Below are 27320 nucleotides of genomic sequence, written 5' to 3' on the forward strand. Positions count from 1 at the left end.
TTAGTTTGATGTTTTGTATTATACAATCTAGCGGATAGCGGAATGGCTATGCCACAATGTACATTTAGAGCTTATTCCTATTTTATAACCATATAGAACCATTTAGAAATAAATCATGCAGTTATTTATTGTTTTAACGTGAGTATACATGATCGTATTGAGTTATATGTACCCAACAATATTCCAAGAAGCAGCATTAAATAAACGTTGCAGATATAACCATCTTACTTGTGTTGTTTGATAATATATAATTGAGAAGATGGTTTTGGCTCCACATAGAAGCTCGGATTGTTGCTAATTACTTTTATTTTCCAATTTCATATTTCGTTTTTATAATACACGCTTTTGTTTGACATTTTTACATCACTAGATCGCTATATTGTATATAGTTACTAAATTGCCATTATATTACTGGATTCCTTTCATATTTAGCATGTTGTTGTAGAATTTCCCGTGCATGATCCCTCACTGTTACTTTAATTCAGATTAATCAAAAATTTGTTCTAATCCTCAATACACACTTATAGAAGGCATATTCAACAGTATCTGTTCAGGAAGGATTTATAGAGTTGCTATACAAAGCACTAAATGTAGTAAAATTAATATGACTCGTTCTACAAGCAGTACAATAGAAGATAGTGGTTTACTACCTATATCTAATGATCACACAAACATACAAGTTTCAAAAGAAAATGATTTAAATCAATTAACAACCCTATGCCAAGGTCATTATTGTGAACTTTGTTCGTCAGAATCAACCGATTTTTTGTCGACATTCGTATTGCCGAGTACTGTAGTATCAAGCAATGGAATTATTTCAGTCCATAGAAATTTAGCGGATAAAATAGATGTCCACGAAGGATTGGATTTCTCGACACTATTGGATATACCGAAAACAGAAAACGATGATAAAGGCTATAAGGCGGAAGTAAATAAAATCGGGAGAAGAGGTTCATGGCCAAGTGTATTCTACGATGTAGATTTAAAACCTGGTTATCAAATAGATGAAACACTTGGACTAACCACTCGAGAAAGAAAACATTCCGATGTACACTTAGAAACAAAACCCAATCGCTCACCATGGAGTTCTTTGATCAAAAGAATCAGAACAAGGAACAAGAAGGGATCAAATACAAAGATAAAGTCCGAACCCAGTATCAATGGAACGGAAATTCTTGTACGCTCCCCTTCAAACGATCGCGTTCCTGATGTTTTGAAAAACGATGCTCCCCAAACACAATATGCGCAATTCAAGCCTCTAACTAAGCTTCTTAAGAATCCAAAGGCAAAGGATGTTAAGTACATCTCTAATGGAACGCATTCCGCAGTGGTTAGAAAGGGACGCCATAAAGAGGATGTGTTGGCTATAAATTATGGACTTATTCGAATAAAAAATTGTACTACAAGTCAGGAATACGAATGTATTGATAAAGACAGTGGATCTAATTATATAGTCAAAGTTGTAGATGGCAAATCACCCTGTGTTAATCTTTATGAGCAACTATGCGAAACATATCACCCCAGCTTCGTAAATGTTGTCCAAATTTTGGAGGATTCTAGACTATTATACATTCTTCTTGACAATTCTTCCGCTATGACGTCTCTCCACGAGTTCTATATTTCAACTCCGCCAAAATCAATTACAGTTTCGATGTTGCATGATATATTTTCCCGTATTCTAAAGGGATTAGCATTTTTGCATTCTAGAGGCTATGTCCTTGGCTCACTTTCTCCTGAATCAGTTCAGGTTCTCATGGATAGAAAGACTGGAAAAACTTCTGCGATAATAAGTGGTATTGATTCTGCTGTTCTTCTCGACAGTGGCTACATTGACCCTTTTATTTCTGAAGATAGAATATCAGCATATTATGCTCCGGAGGTTTCGGAACATAAAGTATTCTTGTCGAGTGATTTATGGTCCTGTGGAGTCATGCTCTACCAGCTAGTTGAAGGCAGATTGCCTTATGAGGACCGTTATAATGGAGTTTGGGATAACAATTGCCTATCTCGTTCTAAAAATATAAACCTAGAGTTCAAGTCTGAACTTTGGAGCGCTAGCGTAGAAATGGCCGACTTCTGCATCAGAGCCTTGCAGATAGATCACCACAGACGCATATCAAGTGCGAGTGAAGCCTTGATACACCCCTGGATTGTAAATTATACACATTGAATTATATGTTATATATTGCTAACGCATCGCTCCATCTAGATTACCAGATGCACCATAGCACAAGATTCCCGGATTGATGTAATGGGTGTTTCTCGCCTATAATATTAAAAAATAGATTCTGTGCAGTAGTTCTATTAGATATGGATTTAATATCGTCATTTCGTGTTGACAATCGCGGCTTCGTCAGTGATGAATCCAGAGATGTGTTTTTTAAAAACCAGTTTAAAACCCAAGAGAATCTCTTTTGTTTTGATTGTAACTCAAGAAATCCAACATGGGTATCACTAACTTATTCCGTATATCTCTGTTTGAACTGTTCTGGTAAGCATCGCCAGCTGGGAACGCACATTTCATTTGTACGTTCGACTGATATGGACAAATTCACTCCGGAACAGCTTTTTCGCTTATCCGTTGGTGGAAATGATAAAGCACTATCGTATTTTAAACAAAATGGTATATACAAGCAACCAATCAATTATGCGGGTAAAGGTGTTGCAGTATATTCAAAGATGTTAGATAAAGCAGTCGCTACAAACAAAAATGCAGGATTTAATAACATAGATCTTCTAAGTCTTGATTCAATTGATAATACACATGATTTGTTGGACCTTAAAGACTCTACAACTGATGGATTATCTCATGTTAGCCACTCAAAAAGCATAGTGAGTAATGCTAGTGATGGTCTAGATGAAATTATGGATGAAATCTCGGCTGAATCAAAAAAATCAACTTCAGACAGAGAGAAATTTGGAATGAACAAAAACATGTTCAATTTTAGTTCAGAGACATTTTCAAGAAAATCTACATTTCCTACCAAACAAACGGCCGTTTGTAAAAGTGGATTTTCTACTAAGCTCAGCAACGTTGATTTCGACGCTCTGGAAAGATCATTAAACGAACCATTCCCGGAACAAACCAATACATCTGGCAGGGAACCTGTGTTCGCGGAGCCATTAAAAAAAACAGGTTTGTTGTAACTATTAAACTCAAAGGCGTGTAGAAATCTTCGGTGCGGGCAAGGAAACTTTTAACGTAAATACAAATATACCAGATCTGAAACACCTGGAAGGTAAAAGTGGAATATCATCAGACGCATTCTTTGGGAGAGTGGGAAATAATGCACATTCATACAGCAACTTTAATCCAAATAAAACAAGTTTGTCATCTGATGAATACTTTGGAAGGCCCACTGTACCTGTCCACAATAAGCAAAGTTGGAATACACTTGAGGACCAAGCCATACAAAACATCAATGAACTCAAAGATGGCATTATGAATGCACTTAGCAAGGGGAACGTAATGGTAGAAAAGGCTAAACAATGGCTAAATAATCGTTATTGATAAATTTATATTCATAATTGCCCACACTCAGAGACAACCATTGCTATTTTTGGAGCAAAACCTTCTCCAACAGTAACATTTTGCATCTTTTGTAAAACTACTTGCGATTCATCGTCAACCAAAACACCAAACGCGACATTCTTTCCGTCTAGCCAATCACATGGTTTAGTGATGAAGAAAAACTGGCACCCGTTCGTGTTCGGCCCAGTGTTATACATGCTAATTATTCCACACCGTGAATGTTTCACAGAAAAATTCTCATCATCAAAGCTGGAGCCATAAATTGAAAGAGATCCTGTGCCATCACCCTTGACAAAGTCTCCACCCTGATGATAGTGTAATATATAGGTATAAATTTCAAACCTGAACCATATAATCATTTATAACCTTAAAAAAGCTGGTATTCTTGTATCCAACTGGGACTGCGTTGTGTTTGAATTCCCCTGTACAAAATTTTCTGAAGTTCTCACAGGTCTTTGGGACTTTGTCGGCAAACAACTCAATTTTTAACCTGCCTAATAGAATAAATATGATAAAGTGTTGCAAATACCTAATAAATGTGATCCAAGGGATACGTCCATAAAAACCACGGGATTCTGTGGATTTGAAAGCAGATGTGAGAGATACGGTGGTCCTCCTAGAGGAGCAACTGGCCTATTTACGTCAGAATCCTTGTTTTCTGACATTTTTCTAACTAAATATAAGCGATAAACAAAAATATACAAGATATTTTCCCCATTACAGTTGCAAACGCTAGTCTGCAACTCTATTATTTTCTAGGTAAAACGGATACTTTAAAAGATTACACATCCAATTTTCCCATCTGAGTTATGTTGATAAAGAACCCAAAAACGTACACATTATCACCGAACGAATTTGCAATTTCAGGATAAATTTGTTCTTCCTTAAATTTTTCTACCTTTTCTTTAATATCTTTATAGAGTATATAAGGGGTTTGAGGTGGACTGCATCTGGTCATATTGTAAGAATCGAAATATGGCTGTATAGGGATGTTGGTATTTACAAATATTATTTTAAATACTCACATGATGCAAAACTAGGCCTTCCGAAGGTGCTATATTCGTGTTCAATATACGATTATTGAATAAAGAAAACGCAATTGTCGACTTTGGAGCTAGATTAAGATATGTTTCTATTGCCATGGAAATCATCTTCCTTATTTGGTTGTACAAAAATGATTGGCCAACTATTGTTATACGAACAACATTTTGACCATTTCCAATCACATCTTTTTTAATCTGATGAAATATATTTGATAGTGTAAAAATATTAACCTTTGTCTTATGAATATAGCGTTGTGTTGTTGATCCCTGTACTTTTTGGCGTACGGTAAAATTCTGGAAATCATGTGTACCAACGTACATATCCATTATCTCTTTTATCAGTTCCTATAGTAAATTTTTATCTAGAAAATTGATGTAAATAACAAACTATGTCTAGTGTTGAATCTTCGTAAAATCCATGGTCCATGTTATATTCACCCTCAACTTTTGATAATTTTATGGGATCCTTGCTTTTATCATATTGAGAAAATAAAGAAGATAAATTATTGTGAAGTTCTTTATATTTATCACTTCCAAATTTATACCTTTTTAGCAAAATTTTCTCCGGAATAATATACTCATATTTACGCTTAGAACACATTGTTCTTGCATCAAATCCTTTGGTCACTCTAACAATTTGGAAACATCTAATATCATTCGGCAACGCATCATTTAGTTTTCTGATGAAGAACTCCTCCTTTGTACCAACTTCTTCCTCGAGTTCAGGAATTTCAAACCGCCCTGCTATGTATGTACAACCAGCATGAACACCTTTATCCGTTCTAGAAGATTTGGAAAGTTGTAATTTATAGGGAAGATTGCGATATACTTCATTTATGGCCCCTATCTCAACTAATGCAGACTCCATAGTACCCTCTATGGTCTCCACTTTGTTCATATCCCCTGTACCGTACTCCACTTGTTTTTGGTACCCATGATAGCGAGTTCCAAGGTACCTACAAAATGTTTTGTATTTTAAGGAAAAATGTTAATGTCATAGATGGAAAAATACCCGAAAGCTATGGCGTATTTGGCCTTTGGAACATGAATTCTAGTTTCTATAACATCCTTATCTACATAATTTGCGGGATTCTGCTCGGAATCCCTATCGAGAGTGACATCATCGAGATTCTTCAGTGAAAGCTCTAGCTTACGCTTCTTTTCTCGACAATAGTTACGAAATTGTGACTTTTTTTGACGTTTGTTTAGATTGTTCGTTTTTGCGTCCATTAAATGTAAATTAAGCTCCAAGGGCTCATACAGAATGTGGCGACAAAGCTGCGACACCATCTCATAAACCAAAAATACAAATTCAAAATATATTCATGTACATTTTTTAAATGTATTTAGTATTGGAATTCGGAGTCATTTCTCCAAATGTGTAACTACTATTCTTCCGGAGGTAATCCTTTGTTGACCCTGCTATTCATAATACGTTTTTTTTCCAGCCACGGCAAATATATTCTGAAAACAAGATAATACATGCGAAACAAATACCTTTTATATTGATGTATACACTCATCCAGCGTTTTTATATGTTCATCAAATCCCTCACCGGTCATTGACGAGATTCCACTACACTAGGAAAATTAAAGATATAACAACCTTACCGTAAGGTTGTAATAAAATTCATTCAACATTAGTGCACACGATCTACTGAAGCTAAATAAACTTGTTAGATTCTACAATAAATGGACAAACGTTGCCATGTATGAATCATCCTTCATCACGGATTCATAAAACTGATCATAGTCATGCATCCATTCCAAGCAAATCTCATATCTATTTACATCTGTAAGTATAAATATTTACTAAACGAGTATTTTACCTATTTTATTAAAACATGCGATAAATGGCAGTTGACATTTGTACATCACACTGCAATAATTTTAATGCTGTAATTAAGCAAACCTGCAGGCGTAAATCATATTCGTCATGAATGTCACTGGATTCATAGATCTAGTCGTGTCTATTAAATAATTAACTGCTGTTGGGAAGGAAGAAGAGAGAGATTCTACGAAAATTTATATTCGAAAGACAAATGTACAAACCCAAAATAATTGTCCCACTAGCAGACCAATTAAAAACTTCAATCTGTCCAGGTGTATCAATAACTATGTAATCCAATGTATCGGATCTACGATCCAAAATTTCCAAAATTTTATCAAATCTATAAGCAAAATGAGAGCAAAAAATCAAAACCTACCTAGTAACGAAAAGATTCAAAGATGTCATGATTGCTCCATTAGGGCCTAGGTTATACTTTTTCATAATATCTCTATAATCTATAGAATCACGAATATCTGGACAATTTTATAACATTCAACGATTTTAATTACCTATATTCGGCTTATAATGAACTTTTACAACCTAAACATATTAATAATAAGGAAAAAAGGAAACTTACAGCAGGATCCAAATTGATTGAATAAACCTTTTTGCCCACAGTCTTCAATTTCTCAATCAGTTTGCGCACATAGCATGTCTTTCCACTTCCAGCCATCCTATAATGTTTTGTTTGTGCTAATAGGAAAGGATTAAAAGAATATACCCTATTACAACGATCGCTAGCGTCTTTCTCCCCTTGGAAGCCACTGGCCTATCAAGGAGAGAGTCTACAGAGTCACCCATGGCGATATACTAGACAACTCTAACTCACATGAATAATATAAAACGAAATATAAAGACCAAAAATTAACTATCCAGGTAGAAGATCTATTTCTTGGTGGAACCACCCCCACTCGTTCCCATGCCCATGAATGACTGCATAAATAACATTAAAAGACAAATGTGTGATCAAACCTTGAAAGTATCATAAATCCACCATTGTAAGCCAGTAAGTGTGCCAATCATAATCACCCTAGTACCCAAACCGCGAGTAAACAAATTAAATGCACCAACTTCTTTGGCCATTTGTCCAAATCTGTTTATGTTATACAAATGAATATTATATAATGTTTTACCCTTTGCCTTTGTTCTCGGCTTTTCCCATTTGAGAAACAAGAGTGTCGGCGGGATGCGAAACAACAGCACAAATAATTCCAGCCAAATATCCTGGACAAACATATGAAACAAAAAAAACGGAACGTACCTGACGCAAATGTGATTCCAAGTTGTGTCTGTTTAGAGTATTCGTTCTTTGGTTTGGTAAAAATGTGATCGTAGAAAAGCTGTACAACCTTTTCAAAGAAGTAGAATTTTGCCATAGTATAGGGTACTTGACGGCTGAGAAGAGGTCTCAAGCTTCCAAACTAAAGATTCATGTCTATTATAAACTTTTTACTTACTGGAAATTTAGAATCCGCTCTAACTGCATACATCTTTGAAGTAGCTCCAAGCAAGCTTGTCGGCCATTTCTCATTCAACGGCGCGGTCTGGACCTTAACTTTTACCATTTCCATAGGACAAAGCATGATATCAGCAAAAACTTCAGCGGAAGCAGAAGCTGCCAACCACATAGTTCCCTTGTATTTGGCTGCGTTCTCTTCTCCGATCTTTCTTGCATAAAAGTCTTTGAAAAACTCATAAAGGCCGAATTTACCCAATCCCTGAAGAGAATAACCAACGAGAGTGGGACGCCACCCCTTAACCAATCCACCTGCGCCTTCCTGTCTTAGTATGAGTCCCAGACCAGACAAAAGCCCCTTGTATACTTGTGGATTCGTTTGCATCTTACATTTGGTGACATCTAGTGGAGTTACCAAGGTATGAGTTATTCCACAAGATAATACGCCTCCTAACATACATTTAGCGTAGTAGGATGCATCGTGTACCATAGGATGAGGTATCCTAGAAATAGGAGAACTAACACGTGGATCCCAGTCACTTTTGGTCATTTTGAGTTGCGAAACAATAGATTCTAAGCTATAACCTTCCACCCTATAACAAGTATCCACATACCAAGCAAAAACAATAATCCATGAACGTCACTCCAAATATTACACGAACAATATATAATGTTCATCTTTATATTGTAGAAATGAGTATTTTCTTATGAATGCGCCCGTTTAAAAGCCAAAGTTAGCGCGTTTGTAAATTTCATCAGGTATAATCCGCTTGTATGACTGCTCCAGATTATATTGATCTTCCTGAAACAATGGCTTTTCTATATCCTAAGAAGCAGCGTAAATCATGACTTGTATTCATACCGTTCTTGCGATAAACTTAGGGTTATGTACCACATTACCTATGTTAGGATCATAGATAGTGTCTAATGGTATTTCTCCGCTACGATAGATAGTTTGGTAGTCTATACGGTTAACATACCAATTGAAGATCTTCACATGGCGCTTAGGATGGCCCAAAATAGTTCCCTGCTTCTCTATGGCACTCAAGACTTCTTCTCCATATTCTAAATGACCAAACACCACCTTTAATATTGTGGATCAAAAGAGCATACTTACCATCTTATTATCCAAAAAAGAACATGGCTTAAAAGTAATATAAAACTGCGATCCGTTGGAATTTTTATATCTAGTCTTACACATTCCCAAAACACCTATGCATACGAAGCATGAGAACAATCACAAATACCCCTCTTGGAATGTGTGTATGCGTATGATTCATCGCGCATATATTGACCGTAGATAGATTCTCCTCCATAAGAATTTCCCGTATTGAAATTGCCACCTTGGCAGATCTATAGGTTAGATTAGAAATGCTTATACACATGCAAGATCCATATAAGCAAACTAACAAATCCCGAAACTATGCGATGAATTGGAGTAAACTTGTACCACCTAGGGCGTAGGTAATATCCTAGGCCGGTTTCACCTGTATAAAACGATATCAAACAAGGATTCAGTATAGATGCTGTCTTCGATGGGTGATACACATGTAAATACAAGTAACCTGTACACAAACAGCGAAAGTTTTCACATGTATATGGTAGTTTATCCATAAAAAGCTGTATGTTGGCTATGTTCAATTAAAAATCTCACCTCAAATACCATACGGCCACAATTTCGGCCACCTATTGATATATCAAAGAATACACGCGGATTTGGTACCTTTATCATTATAACTAACAATCTACATTTCCAAACAATAGTTGTCTATCAACTAACGGAAGATTGAAGCCACACAATATACTTTAATTAGGGGTATAGACCAAGATTTTATTCACTAATTATCATCACATGGTAAAATAATTTAAAATAGATATTTGTACTGATTATATAATAATTTATCCCATCCCAATGAATTATTAGAATTCAAATTCTCCTTGAAGTGAATCAAATGGGATTTCAACATCGTTAATCTAGGCGCATTCGTGTTATATAACAGCTACTAACCTGCATAATTCCGTGTTTAAGTTTGAGTTTCCATAGAGGTGGTCCAAATTTTTTGCTACTAGGCCTTGTGATCTGAGTGCGTTGTGAACAATTCTGAATCAAAGACATACCTTATCAAGTATTCCTATTATCATATCTTGTGATTCTGGTTCTTGATCTTCCAAGTCACTCACATCTGAGAAACTAACATCACTGTCATCCACGTTTTTGTCGTCCCTAGTGCTCTTTGGATCACTTTCCACTTCCTTATTGCTATCTTCTTTTGTTTCTGATGCAAATATGGCCTCTGTGCGCTCTGACTTTGCTATAGGAGTCTCAACGTGAGTATCTTGAGGAAGTGATTTCAAATCAGAAACGGTCACAGATTCCACGTCCGCATCGAGAAATTCATCGTCTGAAGAGCTCTCCCTATCATGGCTGCAAGTGGAAATGAAACTCTGTAATAAAACCTACACATTCTCACTTTTTGACTCAAAAGAATCCTGAATCTGAATTAAAAGATTAAATATAATTGTAAAGATCACTTACAAAAGAAGAAGTCCTTGGTATTTTTGCGTCTGTCTCAGTTTTAACAGCGTTAAGACGCTTGTTCAAATTTTCAATCCAACTCTGAAATACAAATCAAGGTTAGTATGTACATCGGTTAAATACCTGTTTAATAGCATCCAGTATTCTAGAATCAAACTTTTCAGCACATTTATCAATTGTAGCTGCATACGAAGATGAAATACGTGATACACTCAGAATCTAACCTTGAATAACTTTATTGTTGAAAAAATCTAAAGAGAAATGACCAATATATCGTAAATCTGACATTTTAATTAAAACTAATTACAAATGACATGGTGTAAAACTATGTCAATAAATCTACAAAGGTTGAAGAACCAACAAGATCTGATTGGGAAATATTATCCCTTATAGTATTACAATCTTCCTCTCTTATAAAAGAACGTAGTATCCTAATGATGTGTAGGCTTTCTCTCAGTGCTCCCCTGACTCCACGCTCCTTATTGACCTAACAAATAATAATCACGAGTAATAAAATACCTTTATATCTGATGAAGTCGGGACAAACTCGATGTTTTTAGCTCTTAAAGCATACTTGAGTGTGTTGTATGAATCGTGAAAAAAACACAAATCTGGATGGACTAGAGCAATCATCACTATGAAAGAATCTCCGTACAGGGAATTTTTGAGCAAATGTGTGAGTTTACTGTCGCGATATTTTACCTTTAATCTACCATTTCCCTTTTCAGATAGTGAATTGATACAATTAATGAGTGCTAAAAGTGATTGGTTTATGTAGGACGCCTCCTTAAGTCTATCACCAACATTACTTGTTAGCTTTAGTCTCTCTGATCCTAAAGTAAAATGAGAGGTAAGTTTATAAATATTTAACCTGCTAAATCTATAAATGTTAATTTCGATGAAAAATCCGAATTAAGATAAAACTGAATAATTGCGTGAGATCTACTGGAATGTCTATTAGCATTGGTCATATGTATTTTGCGATGCCTGTTCCCTTTTGCAATAAGCTGAAGAACAGACTCTTCATCATCAACTGTAACAAGAGAGAGGCCTTGAACATTAACTTTATTACTATCCTCTTGGAGCTCTAAACCTTTATCCACATTGTTTAGCAAGTCATAAATATTTTCGTTGTAAACTTCAATGTATGAAAATTGTATTGTAATGTCCTTATGATAACTTCGCTTCATTGTGAACAAATCAGAAATTGATAACTGAATAATACCCATATTGCTATCATCTCCCATCATTGTAAATGTTTTGCCTGTACCTGTGCTTCCATAGGCAAACACAGTAACAGTACGCCCCTCAAATAACGTGGGAAGCAAATCTTTACATGTATCTTTGTAAACATCATCTTGAGTGGAATTTTCTCCGAAAACAGCATCAAATTCATATTCATACACCTTTGGATGTTGTGACTTGAAAACACTTTTTCCATCACCTGGTTTTAAAATTTGTATCGTATTCCCTTCACACTTTATAATTCCAGAGGTATCTTTGGAAGGATGAGTTCTTACAACAACCCGTATATTGTTGTTTTTCTCTTTTTTGGTGTAATTCATTTTTGCTATTGATTTTTGATGTGAATCAATAATGGCATTCGCATAACAATCGATATCAATATCTGCAAGCGGCACATTGAAACTAATTTTCACAGTAAAATCAGCAGTTTGTCTATCCAAACTTCCTATAGTAAGATTATTTAGATTTTCTTCTTCCTGCTCAGTTGTAACATCACCTAACTTTGCAGATATGTTTTTTGTGGATTCATATTCAGGACCGCTACTATGATGTAAATCATTTAAGTCTTGGGATATATCTTGATGTGGAGATATTGTATCTCTTGAGCTGTTCAAGATGTCGTTATCCCGTCCAGAGAGCAATGTGTGAATGTAGTCAGCTCTCCTAGAAGGAGTTAGACGATCACACATTGAACTTAAAATTTGGGAATCATCTTGTTGTGTATGTAATTGTGAAGTATTGTAAGTATCATCAATATAATATATCTGTTTAACAACACCGTTGGCATTTGGCTTCTTCTCAATATATTTTCCACTCAACTTATTACAATTCTCCATAGATAAGCTGTCATTAGTACTATTTCTTGAAATTGAGGAATATGTGTCGCTTATGGTACCCAAATGCTCTGAATCTGTAGCTGACGTATTATCATCACATTTTGTTGAGTTGCAGCACTGTTTTGATCTATGATCCGCTGAAAAAGTAACAGAAAGAGAATTTTGTAAACTGTCAGAGTCATTTTGTGAGTATTCCTGCGATTCCAGTTTTCTTTTGGTCATTTTCATGATCGTTAGCAAACAACATTGCCAAATGAGCTATGCGGGTCAGTAGATACTCATAATATATGGGTGTTATAACCACAAATATTATTTCGATATGTGTAAGCTATAAACTAAAAAATTAAAACACAAAGATAATATATTAATATTTAAATTAATTCGGAGCCTGCTATCTACGTCAATGTGTGGACAAAAGGTTCAAAATCACATGTGGAAGGCTGTTTTATTCTGTCCACTGATTAGTCCGACTTGCAAAAGCTAGAGTTCCAAGGATTATAATCAAATGGAGATATGATAGGAGGAATCGGATCAGAACTGGAGACAAAGTTTGAAATGTACAGACGAACTAAGATTTACAGGAGATAAGTTTTCAAAAATATACAAAATGCAAAAGGTCTATAGGCTGGTTAACTTAAAAAACAACATTTAAACACATCTTTGATTTGGTCTTGGTATATAGTTAGCCAAGATAAACCTAATACAGCTAATAAAGATGTAGTTCACAGATACTAATAGTCTTATCGACACAGTGTTATTCAGAAGAAATTCGGAATCAACATGAAAATGGAATCCCCACCAATACGTTAGGATGTTTCCAATTGCGAGACCATCACACAAAATCTCTTTTCTGGAAGCTGTTTGTGAAAGTGTTGTTTAAAATGGCTGATTTGAAGGTTGATATCTTGACTGTAGCTACACCCACAGGCTTGGATAACTTGGATAAATTCTTGTCCTACCACTCATTTGTTGGCGGTGTTAAGTGTGCCACATCTGATGATGTCGCTGTTTTCAAAAAGCTTGGAAAGGCACCAGGCAATGAAACTCACCCAAACGTTCATCGTTGGTATAAGCACGTAGCCACATGGGTTAAGAGTCCACCTGCCGACCTTCCCCAGGGTGTATTCAAGGTTGAGGAAGAAAACAAGCCTGATGATATTGATCTTTTCGGTAAGTTATATCATCTATTATCTGAATTTCTTAACAGGTGATGAGGAGGAGGAAGAAGATGATGCCCTTGCAAAGAAAATGGCCGCCATGAAAGCGGCAAAGACCAAGAAGAAGGAAGTTGCCAAATCATCCCTCGTAATTCACATCGAACCCGCTAGCATTGAAACAAACTTGGATGAAGTTCTAAAATTGGTTAGGGATATCAAAATGGAAGGCTTGACTTGGGGTGAAGCATACACTAAGATCCCATTGGCCTACGGTATTGAGAAACTGCAGGTTATATGCACAATTGTTGATGACCTTGTAAACACCAATGAAATCATAGAACTCATCGAAGGTCTCGGACTTACTGATGAGCAAAAGGCCTTGTTAAGCAAGAGAGAAGAAGAAGACGACGACGAAGATGAGGATGAACTATTCGGACTAGTACAATCCGCTACTATTGTTTCATTCAACAAACTCTAAAATGTATGAAGGATATTTTTACAATTAGATACAAGACCAAATAATGTCAGTTTCAAAAGTCTTGAAAACTACTACATCGCCATAATCTAGGCCTATAGTCTTTGAACCGTCTATACATACAACGGCATCCTTAGCTAGGGCAAGAACCTTGACTTGCTTCCCTGTATACATTGAAGCGTCTTCCGTTGCCCTAATATGGCAATATCAATATAAATACCACCTACTTATCGCTAATCTCTTCCCTAATAATACATCGTAAAAGATCTTTCGAGGGGTCCATCTTTAACTTTTCATTGTAACAATTGACGACCTCATTAACAACGTTGTTGTCTATAAATAAAATATAAACATCATCTGCCTCTTACCTATTTTTGAGGCAAAGTCCTTTGGAATCGATGGGTGATCCAGAAGACACTGAATGATACTGGAACCCCTAGTAAAGTTTGTTTTGCATATATTATATGCCCATGCAGTCGATCCAGTTCCTGTTAATTCATGACTTACAATAAATTTGAAAATACCAGTAGTAATTAGAACACCACTGCTTTTAACACGCTTTATGGGTAGATCATCAATTTGAATTAGGGCGTAAAAGGTTTTGCCAAAAAATTTGTCTGCAATCATTACGTCATTAACTATCCCATGAGGAAAAGAAGGATTGGTAACTGAATGACCCGTCTTCAAATCATCATAGCTAAAATTTGAACTAGCTTCAGAAAATAATGCGTTCTCAATAGATGTATGATTAGCTCTCAATGATGCTGAGGTGCCAAAATTCGAATTTCTCTTGAATAACTTTAGTCTGATCCTTTGACGATAAATAGGATCCAATGAACGGTGAACCAACAACTTGTCCAAGATAGTTCTGACATACTCATCATATGTCATGGAATATGTATCAAAATCAATATCTTTATCATATTCGCTCGGCTTTGGCAATTGCCTAGCTTCGGAACCAACTGTGGAATCCTCATGCGGATCAAACGAAGCACGAGATATCGCTGCGATTTCGTGAGGGCTTACATTTAACCATTTTTCTTCAAGTGTAAAATCTTTAAACCGGATTTTTTTTGAAGCGTGACGTGTGTAATTATATCTGCAATTATTATCATAGACTGGGGAATCAAATGTTTTGTCATCCTGTATATTACAACTAAATGGGTAGAAAGTCTTTCGATCAAAATACGATATGCAGAGCGTTCCTAGAGATCTCTCAGGATCCGTATTTAAACCAACCAACCACAGGGGCCGTGGTCTCAATTGCTCAGGTGGTATCAGAGATGCAGCCTCCAAAAAGGTTCCGTCACCACCTAAAAAGCTTATACCGTAATCATAAAAGGTATTACCTGCACTTATGACCATATCTGGTGAATCTGTTGGATCGAATGGTAGTAAATCTGGATTCTGGGCTTTTAACACAGTTGGCTTTATCATATAAACATCCCGTAAGTGCCTTATAAGTGACTCCATCACACGCTTGTGTATTATATGTGTGTTATATGCCACTAAATATTCATCATTATGGAATAATATGGACAACTTACAGGGAAACTGATTATATATTTCGGTTGGAGTGAGCCCATTTTTAATTTCTAGGTCGAACTTTGTGATTTTCTCAAGGATTGAAACTTTTCTTATTTCCATTGTCTTATAGCTGTTTTTTATAGTGTCGAACATGGTAGAAAATTGCCGTGTTTTTGGAAAGTTCCGTATATTAGAGTATACATACTTTCTACAAAAGTAGAATTCTTTGTTTCTCAATATATACATTGTTTATAAATTCATTAAGGCGCTATTATGTTACAAATTACATCGGAAACTGCATTAGAAACTTTAAGGTGGGAGCATTGTCCAAATTGAGAGATGGACTATGAAAATAGTAATACAATCATTGTTTACAGTCTATTTTTGATAAATGTACAATAAATAGAAGTAAACTATGGGTATATTGTCATCTTATAATATCTGCAAGGTGTTGCCCTATAGCTAGATGGGCAAATGAGTTTCAGTATCTTAGTTTGCAACTTGGATTCAGTAAAGATTCTTAGAACAGTATTTGAGAACAAAATTGTCTAATGATCCATGGAATCCTCGCAATATTATTTGTCTACATCATAAAAGACCTGTGTGTTGGTATCAAAGTAACACATATCTGTGGATTAGAGCCATCGTTCATAAACAATACGATTTATAATGAAAATTTTCGTCGCATTTTCCCACATTTTTGCTATGATAAGCAATATGTCGATGGTTTAATGAGAAAGGACTTTCCTATACTAAACCAGAATAATAAAGAATTTGATGAATTCATATATTTTGACAATGCAGCAAGTACACACAAACCAAAGTCTGTAATAAATGTAAGTTTATTTGATTATTTGCAAAACATGCTGCCTTTTAGGCAATTTCTGATTTTTATTCCACTTATTATTCAAACATAAACAGATCTCCGGATCCTTCAACAAGAAGAGCCACATTGGTATGGTGAAATCTATTTGTACTTGATACATCAGGAATACGAAAAATCACGAGAGAAGGTTGCAAAGTTTATCAATGCTGAATATGTAGATGAAATCATATTTACAGGTGGAGCCACAAATTCAATCAATCTGGTGGCAAAAATCCTAAGGTACCGTCCAAATCTATAATAACAAGGTCCACAGAAATAAAGTTTTGAAAGAAGGCGACGTTATTTTGCTTCCTATTTCGGAACATAATAGTAATATAGTTCCATGGCAAATTGTCTATAAAAATCTATGCGAGATAAAATTTATTGAGGTAAAACACAATGTAAATAAACAAAACAATATAGATATGTGATAATGGAAATATAAATTTGGAATATTTAGAGACACTATTTCAAAATTACAACGTTAAACTTTTGTCTATAGCTCATACTTCCAATGTTTTGGGAAATATCCAACCTATTAAGCAAATTATTGAAGTTGCACATAAACATAATTCCTTAGTCCTCGTTGATGCGTGCCAGACTTTGGCTCACATTACTGTGGATGTAAGAGATCTAGACTGCGATTTTCTCGTGGGATCTAGTCATAAGATGTATGGGCCTACTGGAATAGGATTCTTATACGGAAAAAGGGATATATTAGAATCATTAGACCCATGTGAGGGAGGTGGTGGTACAATTCAAGACTTAACATTTGATGCCACAGCATTCCTTGGTTTACCTTACAAATTTGAACCTGGTACTCCTCCAATAGCCCAAGCCATTGGGTTTGGTGCTGCTTTAGATTTTATTAATAAAGTTACAGTAGAAAAAATACGTGCGCATGAAAGGGAGCTGGTTAAATACCTCTGTGAAAAATTGCAAAGATTTACCAGAATACATGGTCCTAATTCAAACACCCTGCGTGCACCAATTGTTTCATTTTCTGTAGATAACATAAATTCCTTCGACCTTTCATGCTTATTGGCATCCAGAAAAATAGCTCTTAGGTCAGGCAAACACTGTGCGCATCTGATACATGAAGCACATACAAAGGTAGATAACACGATACGAGTATCATTGGCGATGTATAATAATTATAAAGAAGTGGATATTTTTATAGAAGAAGTTATTTCTTGCATGAAGTTGTTGAAAAGCGGAAAATGAATGGTTTTAAGAGGTTCATATCTCTCTCGAAAATACACTTTTCCAAGCCCAGTTTTCCAATCGGATATTTTAGGAACTGCCTAATTTTAAACGATTACGAATCAGATTCATTATTACATGTAAACAGCAAATTGGTCAGGAGTAAACATCTCAATAAAGCACTGCTAAAACTAGGTAGAAAAGGTATTTCCAGGCAAAAAATAGAATACATACTATTCTATGTTCTTAATAAAATGCCACAGGCTATAGATGATGTTAATGTCACTACAATACTAAGTATTCTTTTAAAACTTGGAATTGAAAATAATGTTATTATAACCTCCATTATACCATTTTGTTACAAAATCTCAGATTACAACCGACTTCTCACCTGCATACACATGATATCTATGATGCAAAACAGCAAAAAAAATCCCAGTTTTAAGGCTTTAGTGATAAAAAGTGCATTAGAACTACCTATTAACGGTTCAACCTTGACATTCAAAGAAATAGGACGGCTTTGTGAATCTTTGGCTGCAACTAAGCTTTATAGTGAGAATCTAGGAAACCTTATAATTTGGCTTTTGAATGATGACCTGGAAGATCACAAAGTAGAAATCGTTTCATTTTCTTCAATACTAAGGTATTTGAGTCGCATGAAAATAGGTGATCTATATTTATGGCGTATATACAGCAAATATGCGCTTGAAAACATAATCACTGGAAACCCAAAAACTATAATAAAACTCCTGGAATCATTTGTGGATAGAGGATTTCGAAGTGAGGCACTACTTGGTTCTTGTGGACACATTCTTGTTAACCATATAAGTGGTCTAAATCCGATGGACATTGTTAGTTTGGCACATATTTATCATTTATCTAACTACAACCATTATGATCTATTCAGCGGGATTTGTGATATGTTAGAGATCATAGTTGGGCTCATAGATTCTAAAACAGCCATAAAACTACTAGGATTCCTAAGTTATGTTTATGGGCAGACTAAAACTTATTTCACTCCAAAGCATTATCGTTCCATATATCTCATCTTTAATAAGTGTTCTATCGCATTAGAAATCTACGATATCAAAGACTTTATGGTTCTAGCTCAAGGTATTAAACAATTCCATTGTGTTAAATCTATGCAATTAGAGGTAATGTAAATAGTTTATATCTAAAAGTCTGTACAGAAAAGGTTGGTAAAATATTTAAACGAATGCTCTTCTCAATATACATTATCACTAGAAGGAAAGAAAAAGTCTCAAATATATGCATCAATCATTTTGTCTAAATATAGAAATGAGAAAAGAATAACTCAAAGCGAAGCACTCACGCTTAAATCACAACTTTCTGGAGCAATATCTTTATCTTAATGATAATTGTCACTGTATACTTTCTTGAATAGTCGGAAAATGAAAATAAAAATTATAGAAATATAAATCCCCATGAGACAATGAACCCGATTCCAGAGAAGAGAAACGTTTCCATTACTTCCCAGAAATTTACCCTCTCAAAAAAATTCTTCTAGGTAGTAATTTCCAGCTTACCATTGGAAGAAGGTCTATTATTACTGCTATAGTAGCAAGTTCGTTTCGTCTTCTCAAAAGTTTCTTCTCATCATAGTTTAAAGATGAGCGAACATAACACTGGCGTGAAACACGATCACTGTGGCTGCCCCGTCTCTTCATGTGGAGGTAGGGATAAGCCGTATTTCATCACATCGGCTATTCCATACGTGAATGGGCTGTCCACATATTGGTCATGCCTACGAATCCATATGTTGCGATGTAGTTGCACGTTATAAACGGGTTTTTGGACGCAAGGTCCTGATGACCACAGGAACCGACGAACATGGAGAAAAGGTCGCTAGTACTGCCGCCGCCCAGGGAGTCATAGTGGAGGAACTATGTGAACACAACTCCAACGAATTTAAGAAGATGTACGGAAGACTACTCATCTCTTATGATGATTTCATAAGGACTACGGAAGAGAGGCATATTACATCTGCTCAGAATGGTTGGAAGAAAGTGGCAGAAAGGGGTGACATTTATCTTGGAACACTCAAAGGTTGGTACAGTGTACGTGAGGAGAGATTCATCCCAGAGGAAGAAGCTAAACTGACAGACTACTGTGACCCATGTTCTAAGGTTAAGTATAATCCAGTTGAGGAACCGAGTTATTTCTTTAAGCTAGATAACCATAGAGAGAAACTAATTGAGCATATTGAGACGCATCCAAAGTTCATCATGCCTGTAGATGTTAGAGATGATATACTGAAGAAGTTGAAGAGTGGTAAAATAGACGATCTTTCAATCAGCAGGACAAGTTTCTCTTGGGGAATTCCAGTTCCTGGCGATGATAAACATGTCATATATGTTTGGTTTGATGCTTTGTCCAACTTCGCAACGGTAGCTGGACTGAAAGACTATGAGAGCTTTAAGTACTTCAATGAGAAGTCTGTATGGCCTATAGACATCCAGTTTATTGGAAAGGATATTTCTTGGTTCCACTCAGTTATTCTTCCGTGTATGTTACTGGCTATGGATCTCGACCTGCCAACAACAATATTTTCTCATGGAATTATTCTGGGTCCTGACGGTCAAAAGATGAGCAAGTCCCTTGGAAATGTTATTAACGCCGCTGATTTGCTGGATAACTATGGTGTAGAACCCCTGAGATATTACATCATCAGAAACTCCGTTCTTGGCGAAGACATGCGTTTTGACATTGGTGAAATGTGTCAAATGTACAATGAAGAAGTTGTAGAGAATGTAGGTGGCCTGTTGGATGATGTACTGAGCCTAGCTGACAAACACCATGATGGCAAAGTCCCTGCCCTGGTGGAAGATCTACCCAAGCCGTTCGAACCAATCGCAGTTTCAAGAGCTGTAGTCGGGTTTGTTGCAGATTTTGACTTCAGAAGTGCTATACTCACAACCATTGATGCTTTCAAAAAATGCAGAGAACACTTTGAAGGACACCTGTCAGGATCTGTTGTAGAGGCAGGTCATGTCCGACTTTTGTTAGAGTCAGTTTATTTCTTATCTCACTTTTTGGCACCTCTTGTTCCTTTGTCTTGTGAAAAGGTATTTTCACAATTGGATGCAGAGCAGAAGACTGTTAAAACACTGTCTCACAGTTTTAATAATTTAGTAGAGGGGACAAAATTAGACCTATCGCTAAAAGCATTCTCCAAAGTGTTGCATGAGTAGAATTTGTAATTCTTACACTCCTACATTTACCTACTTATCAGTGTTAGAACTAGTTAGCAGTTTTTAACCAGTTGTCCAGCAAGGTTTCCTTCATTATCAATTATTATACATAATGATTTATAACGGATCTGCATGGAGATTATAGACATTCAGCAAAGTTAACCTAGAATATTAACAGATACAGAATAGTTAAGGAGATATTTAATGTATTATATTAATAGATGAATTCATGGGTGCTTTTATTCTACCTAGGGAATTTCAACAAATGTTACAACCACTTGGTTTATTCATAAGTTTAAAGATATTACTCAATTGCATGTGTTATTTAGGGAAAGTATCAAGATGTTCACCATGGTGTAAGCTATAGGAGTGTGAATAGTCCCCTACTGATTACGATCATGCATGATAAGTTATTGCAGTAGATTATAGTTTCACTGAGATTTATAGGATACCTTTACATGTTAGTAGTCACAAAGATTATATTTATAACATTATCAAGTAGATAATATATGATTTCAATAGGGAAATTGGCAATTTCACGATGTTTTAATGAGGTAGTACACAATGATGCAGTACATGCTACAAATTTTGCAATATAATTTTTAGTCACTAGAGTAACATTATTGAAGTATTCATAAGTACATCTAAACGTAAAACTATCGCCCATGGATCAGTTATCCACGAAGAGCATATACTGAGAGACATAAACATGCTCCCATAAATCACACTAACTGGCACACCTGACTCCATAAACTGTCTCCCGGGATAAAACACAAACGGGTAAAGTGTATGAATATTTGTGGTACTGGATAGGTGGTCCAATGTTGAGATTAAGCCGTATAGTTGGCGTCACAGGGCTAGGCTACCCTGATGTCTTTACGGTCAACACATCGCAGATGGATGGACCATGAACAAGTTAGTATTGAAAGATTTCGTATCAGGAATATTAAGTGATGAAGGTTCTTTTTCTGGCACAAACCGGAGCTTATTCTTCAATGGGGTCTTCAATGTACCAAAACAGTTACTTTCTCTGGAGACCTTTTCACCTAGAAGGTTAAGTCTCATTTATTTAAATATTACACCCGGAATTTTGTTTTGGAGTGGCCTATAAGCCACCATCCGCCGGTTGAAGTCGCCTACTTGGGAACACCAGGTCATACTATGGACTAGGAACACCTTTGTTATTGATAACGAGAATAGATCAGAGCAGTCCTAATCTTAGTCATTCCCTATTAGTTGCGGATTTTTGCTACTGGAAGGATACACATACGATCATGGATCTTCCAGGGCGTCCACGGGATACTCCATGACTTATTCTTTAACACATTAATGTTTAATCAGTACGAACAGAAGTTTCACAGGTAGTAAACTATTCTGTGAAAGATGAATGATGGAGATGACTTTGATTCCTTGGTACAAGGTTACCACTTTTGGACGGATGAAGTCGAATCAGTCAGAAGGAGGACTCTTGCACAGGATGGAAAGAAATATAGATATTTTGATGACAAGGGTATATTCAACTTCGTGTTCTTCATATGGATCTACAAATGGGTAAAAACAGTGGCGGAAAGATACTTGGACCCTTATATGCTCCACCCTCTCCCACTGGCTGATCAGATTCTCATATGGCAGCCTATTCTTTCTAAGCACATTAGTGATGGTATTGCAAGCCTGGAGGCATATGAGACCCTAGTAGAAGAAAATAATGATAAGAAACCAGTTAGATACATCTTATGGAGAGCCATAGTTTTGACCTTTTGGAAAAGGTTAGTTGGCATATTAGTTACAGTTGTTGTAATGAATGCCATAGGGACTAGGGTTGCTATATATCTTCATAGATTGCTTCATTTGTTGTCAGAAGGGCACTTTGGATTTTTATCGTTTCTCTTACTTGCGCTATCCATTATTCTCATGGAACTGGTCAAAGATATTGGAATGTATCACATTAACTACTATGTTTCAAGGTTACAGATAGTAATGGATTCCACACTTCGCATAGTTGTATTTCAACACGGTTTATGCTATAGACGGAATAGATTTTTGAACTTTTCCGATAGTCCTAACTCTTGTAAGAGCATCATACACAATTGCTCCGGGGAGGATGCGTGCACAGACAATCCTCTCCTGTGTCCTGCTAGACGCTACAAGAACAACGAAGTCACACCAAAGATGTACGCCTTGGTTCTAAATGATTCACATTATATTCCATATGCAGTTGAGTGTGCTTCTGGTTTAGTGGACTTTTTGACCACCTTTACGTATGGACTCATACTTATCAGTAGCCAATTCAACATGAGGGCAATGACTATTCTCATAGTATCTTTATCTTTGGTCACCTGTATGATCCTTGTAGAAGTTATTAATGGCTTTGTTTTCAAATATTATATTGGAATTAGGGATAATAGGATTTCTAAATCTGAGGAAGTTATATCTGGCTTACACTTGATTGAGAGGATGGCACTTGATGACATTGGTCACGATATTATTACGGAGGCCAGAAATGATGAACTACTTCTCGTCATCATCCGTTTCTTTATATCGCTCATAAATAAGGTTATATTTACAGCGATCACTTGTTTGGATATCATCATTTTGGTTAATGACTTTGTCACCCAAGTTAGGGATACTACCGATGTAAAGAGTATTGACCCTTCGGGGCTATTGGCATCCATATTTATCATCATGAAAATAGTTGGCCCACTATATACCTTATCCTTCAGACTAGAACTTTTAATGATTACTATTAACGCATCAAGAAGACTTGAATTATTCTTCAGAACTTGCTCACCAAACTTTTATTTACAGGATAACAAGTTTACTGGGAGGAATCCTTTGCCAGAGGCACTACCTGATAAGAACAAGACGTTACCAAAGGGTCTAGTTGTGATGTTTAAGAAGGCCTCTTTTGCATGGGTCAACAGTAGGAAGGATCTTCTTGACAATACTGGTACTACTTGTCTTAGGAACCTTGACTTTGTCCTCAATACTGGTGACCTTGCCATCATTACTGGTGCTCAAGGTTCTGGTAAGACCAACTTTGTCAAGGCTATCCTTGGTGACATGACTCTTGTTGAAGGATCAATGGCTGTGTTACCTCTATCTACCAACATGCCAATATTCTATGCCTCTCAGGAAGTATGGCTACAAAAGGGTACCATCAGGGCTAACATTACCTTTGGTCACAGGTTTGATGAGGATATCTACAACACAGTTCTGAAGGCTATTGAACTTGAACATGACATATCGACTTGGGAAGGAGGTGACCTGCGTAAGATCTCTGAACATGGTTACTCTCTCAGTGGAGGTCAGAGAGTCAGAATTGGACTTGCTCGTGCCATCTATGCCTACCTCATCTTTAGCAAGGTAACTAGAGAGAGTGAATCTGACCATTCATTCCTTGTGGTAATAGATGACTGCTTCACTGGACTAGACCCATTTGTTGCAAGAACCATCTTTAAAAACTTGTTTGATAATGGCAAAGGTTTGCTTTCTGGTAGAGATGCTGCTACGGTACTTACCATAACTAAGCGTGTGTTAGACACTTGTGTATCATCAGAGTTACCAGATTCATTCCCGGATGCTCCAATATACACATTGAGGAATAAAACTCTTGTGCATGAAAACATGCTAAGGTCATTTACGGATAATAAAATTGGGGATCTAGAAGTTGCAAAAATCTCTGACTATAGAGTTGAGCTTAAGACTATGTCAAACTATATCCGTAGGAATTGTTTATCTGATGATTATTCCCGTAGTAAACGTAGAGAGATTGTTGAATCAAAATATACTGAATCACCAACAGCCCAGGCTTTGCATAATTGTAATAATGTGTTATCTGTAAAAGATAGTTTAAGGTCCTATAAGGTTTACTTCCGTGCAGCTGGTTTACCCATTATATTATTCTTTGTCTTAACTATCATTTTTGCAACATTGGATAATACAAAATTCATTATTACTTCTCGAATTTCTGATTCTGTCCTAGATTACACAAGGGGGTATGATGGAAACGTAACTTCTCTTGAGGATATAAGGTCTTATTGTACAAAAATTTTGGGATGGGTTACAGTTATTTCTGAAGCTGTTATGATTGGAGCTTTATTACGCATTATTGCAATGGCCAAGGCGTCTTTTAATGTCTCACGTAAAACCCATGAGTATTGTGTCAACTCTCTCTTCGCAAATAGTTCAGCAGTTCTCAACATTAAGAAATCGTTGAGTGCTATTTTGACATTCTTGTATATGGATACACTGTTTATTGACAATTCGGTTGGTTATTTTATCCATGAAGCGTGCCTTTCACTGATAGAATCCAACGTACATCTTCTCACACTTCTTTTTATGATACCTTGGTCTGCTCCACTCGTCATCATACTTTTACTTGTCATTCTGAAATTAATTGCACAATACTTTTTTAAAGCATGTAGAAAGATCGGGTTTGCACGCTTGGAGTCTTTTTGTCAGATGGATTCCGTTATAGAGTCGGCGATTTCTGGTTTGCCGCTTTATCGGAGCTTTAAAAAGGAGTGGGAACTGGTGTATAATATGATAGAACATGTAGATTACAATCTTCGTTGCAATTATTTGTCTCGCTCTATCATAACAGGTAGTTCTATTGCTTTCAGATGTTTATTTTCACCATTGGCTCTTTTCATTCTCCTCTTTCCTCTTATTCGTTCCAGGTATTTTGGTGCAGAGATTAGGATAGGTTACTATGGTATGGCATACTCTATATTTATCAGTCTGAATAGCTCATTTTCTAATTTTTTGGGGCTCTACTCTTATTTGGAATCGTCCGTAATGTCTGTAAGAAGATTTGAAAGTTTTGTACCCCCCAATACTCTGGTAGTTTTTGATAGAAAAAGGGATATAAATCGAACGGATATCATTGTAGATCGCGTTGGAAGAAACACTGAATTTTTGTGTAATATTGAAAATTCAATTGTTTCTAGACGTTGTTTTGATTACATTTCAAGAAGATCAATTAACCTTTCCGGATTCAGAATATTATTTTTCAACCACCATGTTAATATACTTGACGTATCCAAGTACACTATCCCAGGTGTAACTAGGATAAAGTTGGATAATGTTAATGTACATATTTTTAACAAAAAAACAGGAATGAAGTATGCTATTCTAAAGAATATTACATGCTCGGCTAATACTTCTGACATTATTGGAGTCATTGGTAGAACTGGCGCAGGGAAGTCTACCTTATTGTCAGTTCTCCAGAACCTTGCAGAGAATAGAGAAGGTTCTGTCCTTCTAGACGGTTGTGATTTAAATGATATGCCAAAGAATGTGACTAGGCAGATCATCGGTGTCCTACCCCAACTACCATTTGTATTCAGAGGCTGGACAGTTCGCAGATTCATTGACCCTAGAATGTTATTTGAAGATGTTGATATTAATACAGCCCTGGATAATTGTGGCTTGCTCAAGTTTGTTGAGAACCTCTCAGGTGGCAAGGGCCTTGACACAGTCATTATACCTGACCATTACCACAAGGATATGCCAAGGTATTACAAGAGAGTGTACTATGGACCTACTTTAAAGCCACATGATGCCTCTTCTGCAGATAATGTGAACATTGACTATGGATCAGCACTGTCAAACTCACAATTACGTACACTATCAGTAGCAAGACTAGTGCTCTACAGGGAATTCTTCAAGGTTCTCCTGGTTGATGAACCTCCAGAAGATGAACTTGGAGCATACAATACTGCAGAGACTCCCATTTATGAGCTCATAAAGACCCACTTTCAACATTGTACAACATTTATTGCAGCACATGATTCGAGTGTCTTGCGTTTCTGCACCTCAGTCTGGGTTTTTCACAAAGGTTCTCTCATTAGGACCTGCAAGACTGAGGATATCGTAGATACTGGGTCACTCTCCAAAATTATAGAAGACTGCATCTCAGAGGAAAATTAATGCAGTAGATGTTTTATTTTAAAGAATCACATTTGAAGTTCATGGTTGTGCCATGTTGGCACGTATTTCCTATTTGTGCTAGATTATATACATATGTTTATAAGGCATGCAGCATGTACATGACTGTAGCTGTTTCCTCGGGAAATACATTCATGAGTGTATGATCTATCGTAGTTGTGGATTCTTGTGTTTATAACTATGGAAAGAGGTGTCCTACACCGAAGATAAATTATTTGTATTTTATGAGCTAACAACTTTGTACTGTCCGTATGGATAAACCTTTATGATTAGTTATTGGTACAATTTACCTTATATGCATTCATTTTACAAGTTAATTAAGAAGGCACCCACATGACGATGTGCCATTCTTCGTATGCTAAAGCATCTCTCACAATATTATTCTGTTTGTACGATAAAAAACAGATATTCTAATCATTTCTACTATAATTAGAATTGTAGTATCTCCGATAAG

At 36.2% G+C, this 27320-nt stretch overlaps 15 protein-coding genes across 15 annotated transcripts, besides 1 other annotated feature; 7 read left to right on the forward strand and 8 right to left on the reverse strand.

The window, feature by feature from the left end:
- Window positions 1–193: 193 nt before the first annotated feature.
- On the forward strand, window positions 194–2170 carry BEWA_043650 (protein kinase domain containing protein; the record flags this gene model as incomplete). Its single annotated transcript, XM_004833719.1, has 1 exon — window positions 194–2170. Exon 1 carries the CDS (start codon window positions 605–607, stop codon window positions 2168–2170), a length of 1566 nt encoding a protein of 521 aa, XP_004833776.1. The 5' UTR covers window positions 194–604.
- A 140-nt stretch (window positions 2171–2310) lies between these two features.
- Window positions 2311–3511, forward strand: BEWA_043660 (ADP-ribosylation factor GTPase-activating, putative; the record flags this gene model as incomplete). The annotated part of the gene is made up of 2 exons (XM_004833720.1): window positions 2311–3136; window positions 3171–3511. The coding sequence occupies 2 exons, from the start codon at window positions 2311–2313 to the stop codon at window positions 3509–3511; spliced, it is 1167 nt and encodes a 388-aa protein (XP_004833777.1).
- An 11-nt stretch (window positions 3512–3522) lies between these two features.
- BEWA_043670 (cyclophilin, putative) lies at window positions 3523–4197 on the reverse strand (the record flags this gene model as incomplete). Its single annotated transcript, XM_004833721.1, has 3 exons — window positions 3523–3837; window positions 3875–4026; window positions 4062–4197. The coding sequence occupies 3 exons, from the start codon at window positions 4195–4197 to the stop codon at window positions 3523–3525; spliced, it is 603 nt and encodes a 200-aa protein (XP_004833778.1).
- Window positions 4198–4313: 116 nt separating this feature from the next.
- BEWA_043680 (tRNA pseudouridine synthase, putative) lies at window positions 4314–5865 on the reverse strand (the record flags this gene model as incomplete). Its single annotated transcript, XM_004833722.1, has 4 exons — window positions 4314–4511; window positions 4558–4920; window positions 4964–5531; window positions 5588–5865. 4 exons carry the CDS (start codon window positions 5863–5865, stop codon window positions 4314–4316), a joined length of 1407 nt encoding a protein of 468 aa, XP_004833779.1.
- Window positions 5866–5963: 98 nt separating this feature from the next.
- On the reverse strand, window positions 5964–7264 carry BEWA_043690 (ATP binding protein family member protein; the record flags this gene model as incomplete). Its single annotated transcript, XM_004833723.1, has 11 exons — window positions 7127–7264; window positions 6983–7079; window positions 6915–6945; window positions 6782–6878; window positions 6627–6745; window positions 6487–6589; window positions 6404–6453; window positions 6277–6367; window positions 6181–6237; window positions 6073–6150; window positions 5964–6039 (listed from the first exon to the last, which is right to left on the reverse strand). The coding sequence occupies exons 1-11, from the start codon at window positions 7204–7206 to the stop codon at window positions 5964–5966; spliced, it is 879 nt and encodes a 292-aa protein (XP_004833780.1). The 5' UTR covers window positions 7207–7264.
- A 26-nt stretch (window positions 7265–7290) lies between these two features.
- BEWA_043700 (mitochondrial phosphate carrier protein, putative) lies at window positions 7291–8411 on the reverse strand (the record flags this gene model as incomplete). The annotated part of the gene is made up of 5 exons (XM_004833724.1): window positions 7291–7338; window positions 7378–7498; window positions 7539–7629; window positions 7667–7826; window positions 7863–8411. The coding sequence occupies 5 exons, from the start codon at window positions 8409–8411 to the stop codon at window positions 7291–7293; spliced, it is 969 nt and encodes a 322-aa protein (XP_004833781.1).
- A 171-nt stretch (window positions 8412–8582) lies between these two features.
- On the reverse strand, window positions 8583–9638 carry BEWA_043710 (cyclophilin, putative; the record flags this gene model as incomplete). Its single annotated transcript, XM_004833725.1, has 8 exons — window positions 9516–9638; window positions 9427–9481; window positions 9272–9348; window positions 9109–9214; window positions 8979–9073; window positions 8842–8945; window positions 8724–8802; window positions 8583–8687 (listed from the first exon to the last, which is right to left on the reverse strand). Exons 1-8 carry the CDS (start codon window positions 9591–9593, stop codon window positions 8583–8585), a joined length of 699 nt encoding a protein of 232 aa, XP_004833782.1. The 5' UTR covers window positions 9594–9638.
- Window positions 9639–9781: 143 nt separating this feature from the next.
- Window positions 9782–10685, reverse strand: BEWA_043720 (conserved hypothetical protein; the record flags this gene model as incomplete). The annotated part of the gene is made up of 7 exons (XM_004833726.1): window positions 9782–9835; window positions 9870–9941; window positions 9980–10286; window positions 10323–10357; window positions 10398–10478; window positions 10521–10579; window positions 10622–10685. 7 exons carry the CDS (start codon window positions 10683–10685, stop codon window positions 9782–9784), a joined length of 672 nt encoding a protein of 223 aa, XP_004833783.1.
- Window positions 10686–10722: 37 nt separating this feature from the next.
- Window positions 10723–12700, reverse strand: BEWA_043730 (Kinesin motor domain containing protein; the record flags this gene model as incomplete). The annotated part of the gene is made up of 3 exons (XM_004833727.1): window positions 10723–10884; window positions 10917–11230; window positions 11269–12700. The coding sequence occupies 3 exons, from the start codon at window positions 12698–12700 to the stop codon at window positions 10723–10725; spliced, it is 1908 nt and encodes a 635-aa protein (XP_004833784.1).
- A 134-nt stretch (window positions 12701–12834) lies between these two features.
- Window positions 12835–12860: a sequence feature (AT_rich).
- Window positions 12861–13312: 452 nt separating this feature from the next.
- Window positions 13313–14538, forward strand: BEWA_043740 (translation elongation factor E1-F beta, putative). Its single transcript, XM_004833728.1, has 2 exons — window positions 13313–13648; window positions 13686–14538. Exons 1-2 carry the CDS (start codon window positions 13360–13362, stop codon window positions 14111–14113), a joined length of 717 nt encoding a protein of 238 aa, XP_004833785.1. The 5' UTR covers window positions 13313–13359; the 3' UTR covers window positions 14114–14538.
- Window positions 14138–15883, reverse strand: BEWA_043750 (conserved hypothetical protein; the record flags this gene model as incomplete). The annotated part of the gene is made up of 6 exons (XM_004833729.1): window positions 14138–14303; window positions 14338–14443; window positions 14479–14598; window positions 14635–15423; window positions 15460–15618; window positions 15658–15883. The coding sequence occupies 6 exons, from the start codon at window positions 15881–15883 to the stop codon at window positions 14138–14140; spliced, it is 1566 nt and encodes a 521-aa protein (XP_004833786.1).
- Window positions 15884–16188: 305 nt separating this feature from the next.
- Window positions 16189–17726, forward strand: BEWA_043760 (cysteine desulfurase, putative; the record flags this gene model as incomplete). Its single annotated transcript, XM_004833730.1, has 5 exons — window positions 16189–16473; window positions 16515–16592; window positions 16627–16742; window positions 16777–16891; window positions 16926–17726. 5 exons carry the CDS (start codon window positions 16189–16191, stop codon window positions 17724–17726), a joined length of 1395 nt encoding a protein of 464 aa, XP_004833787.1.
- A 233-nt stretch (window positions 17727–17959) lies between these two features.
- BEWA_043770 (conserved hypothetical protein) lies at window positions 17960–19078 on the forward strand (the record flags this gene model as incomplete). The annotated part of the gene is made up of 2 exons (XM_004833731.1): window positions 17960–18859; window positions 18896–19078. The coding sequence occupies 2 exons, from the start codon at window positions 17960–17962 to the stop codon at window positions 19076–19078; spliced, it is 1083 nt and encodes a 360-aa protein (XP_004833788.1).
- A 366-nt stretch (window positions 19079–19444) lies between these two features.
- BEWA_043780 (methionyl-tRNA synthetase, putative) lies at window positions 19445–20917 on the forward strand (the record flags this gene model as incomplete). Its single annotated transcript, XM_004833732.1, has 1 exon — window positions 19445–20917. One exon carries the CDS (start codon window positions 19445–19447, stop codon window positions 20915–20917), a length of 1473 nt encoding a protein of 490 aa, XP_004833789.1.
- A 1383-nt stretch (window positions 20918–22300) lies between these two features.
- Window positions 22301–26848, forward strand: BEWA_043790 (ABC transporter, ATP-binding protein domain containing protein; the record flags this gene model as incomplete). The annotated part of the gene is made up of 1 exon (XM_004833733.1): window positions 22301–26848. The coding sequence occupies one exon, from the start codon at window positions 22301–22303 to the stop codon at window positions 26846–26848; it is 4548 nt and encodes a 1515-aa protein (XP_004833790.1).
- Window positions 26849–27320: the final 472 nt, after the last annotated feature.

This window comes from Theileria equi, assembly GCF_000342415.1.
Source record: "Theileria equi strain WA chromosome 2 map unlocalized gcontig_1105316255037, whole genome shotgun sequence".
NCBI classification, from domain to species: domain Eukaryota; phylum Apicomplexa; class Aconoidasida; order Piroplasmida; family Theileriidae; genus Theileria; species Theileria equi.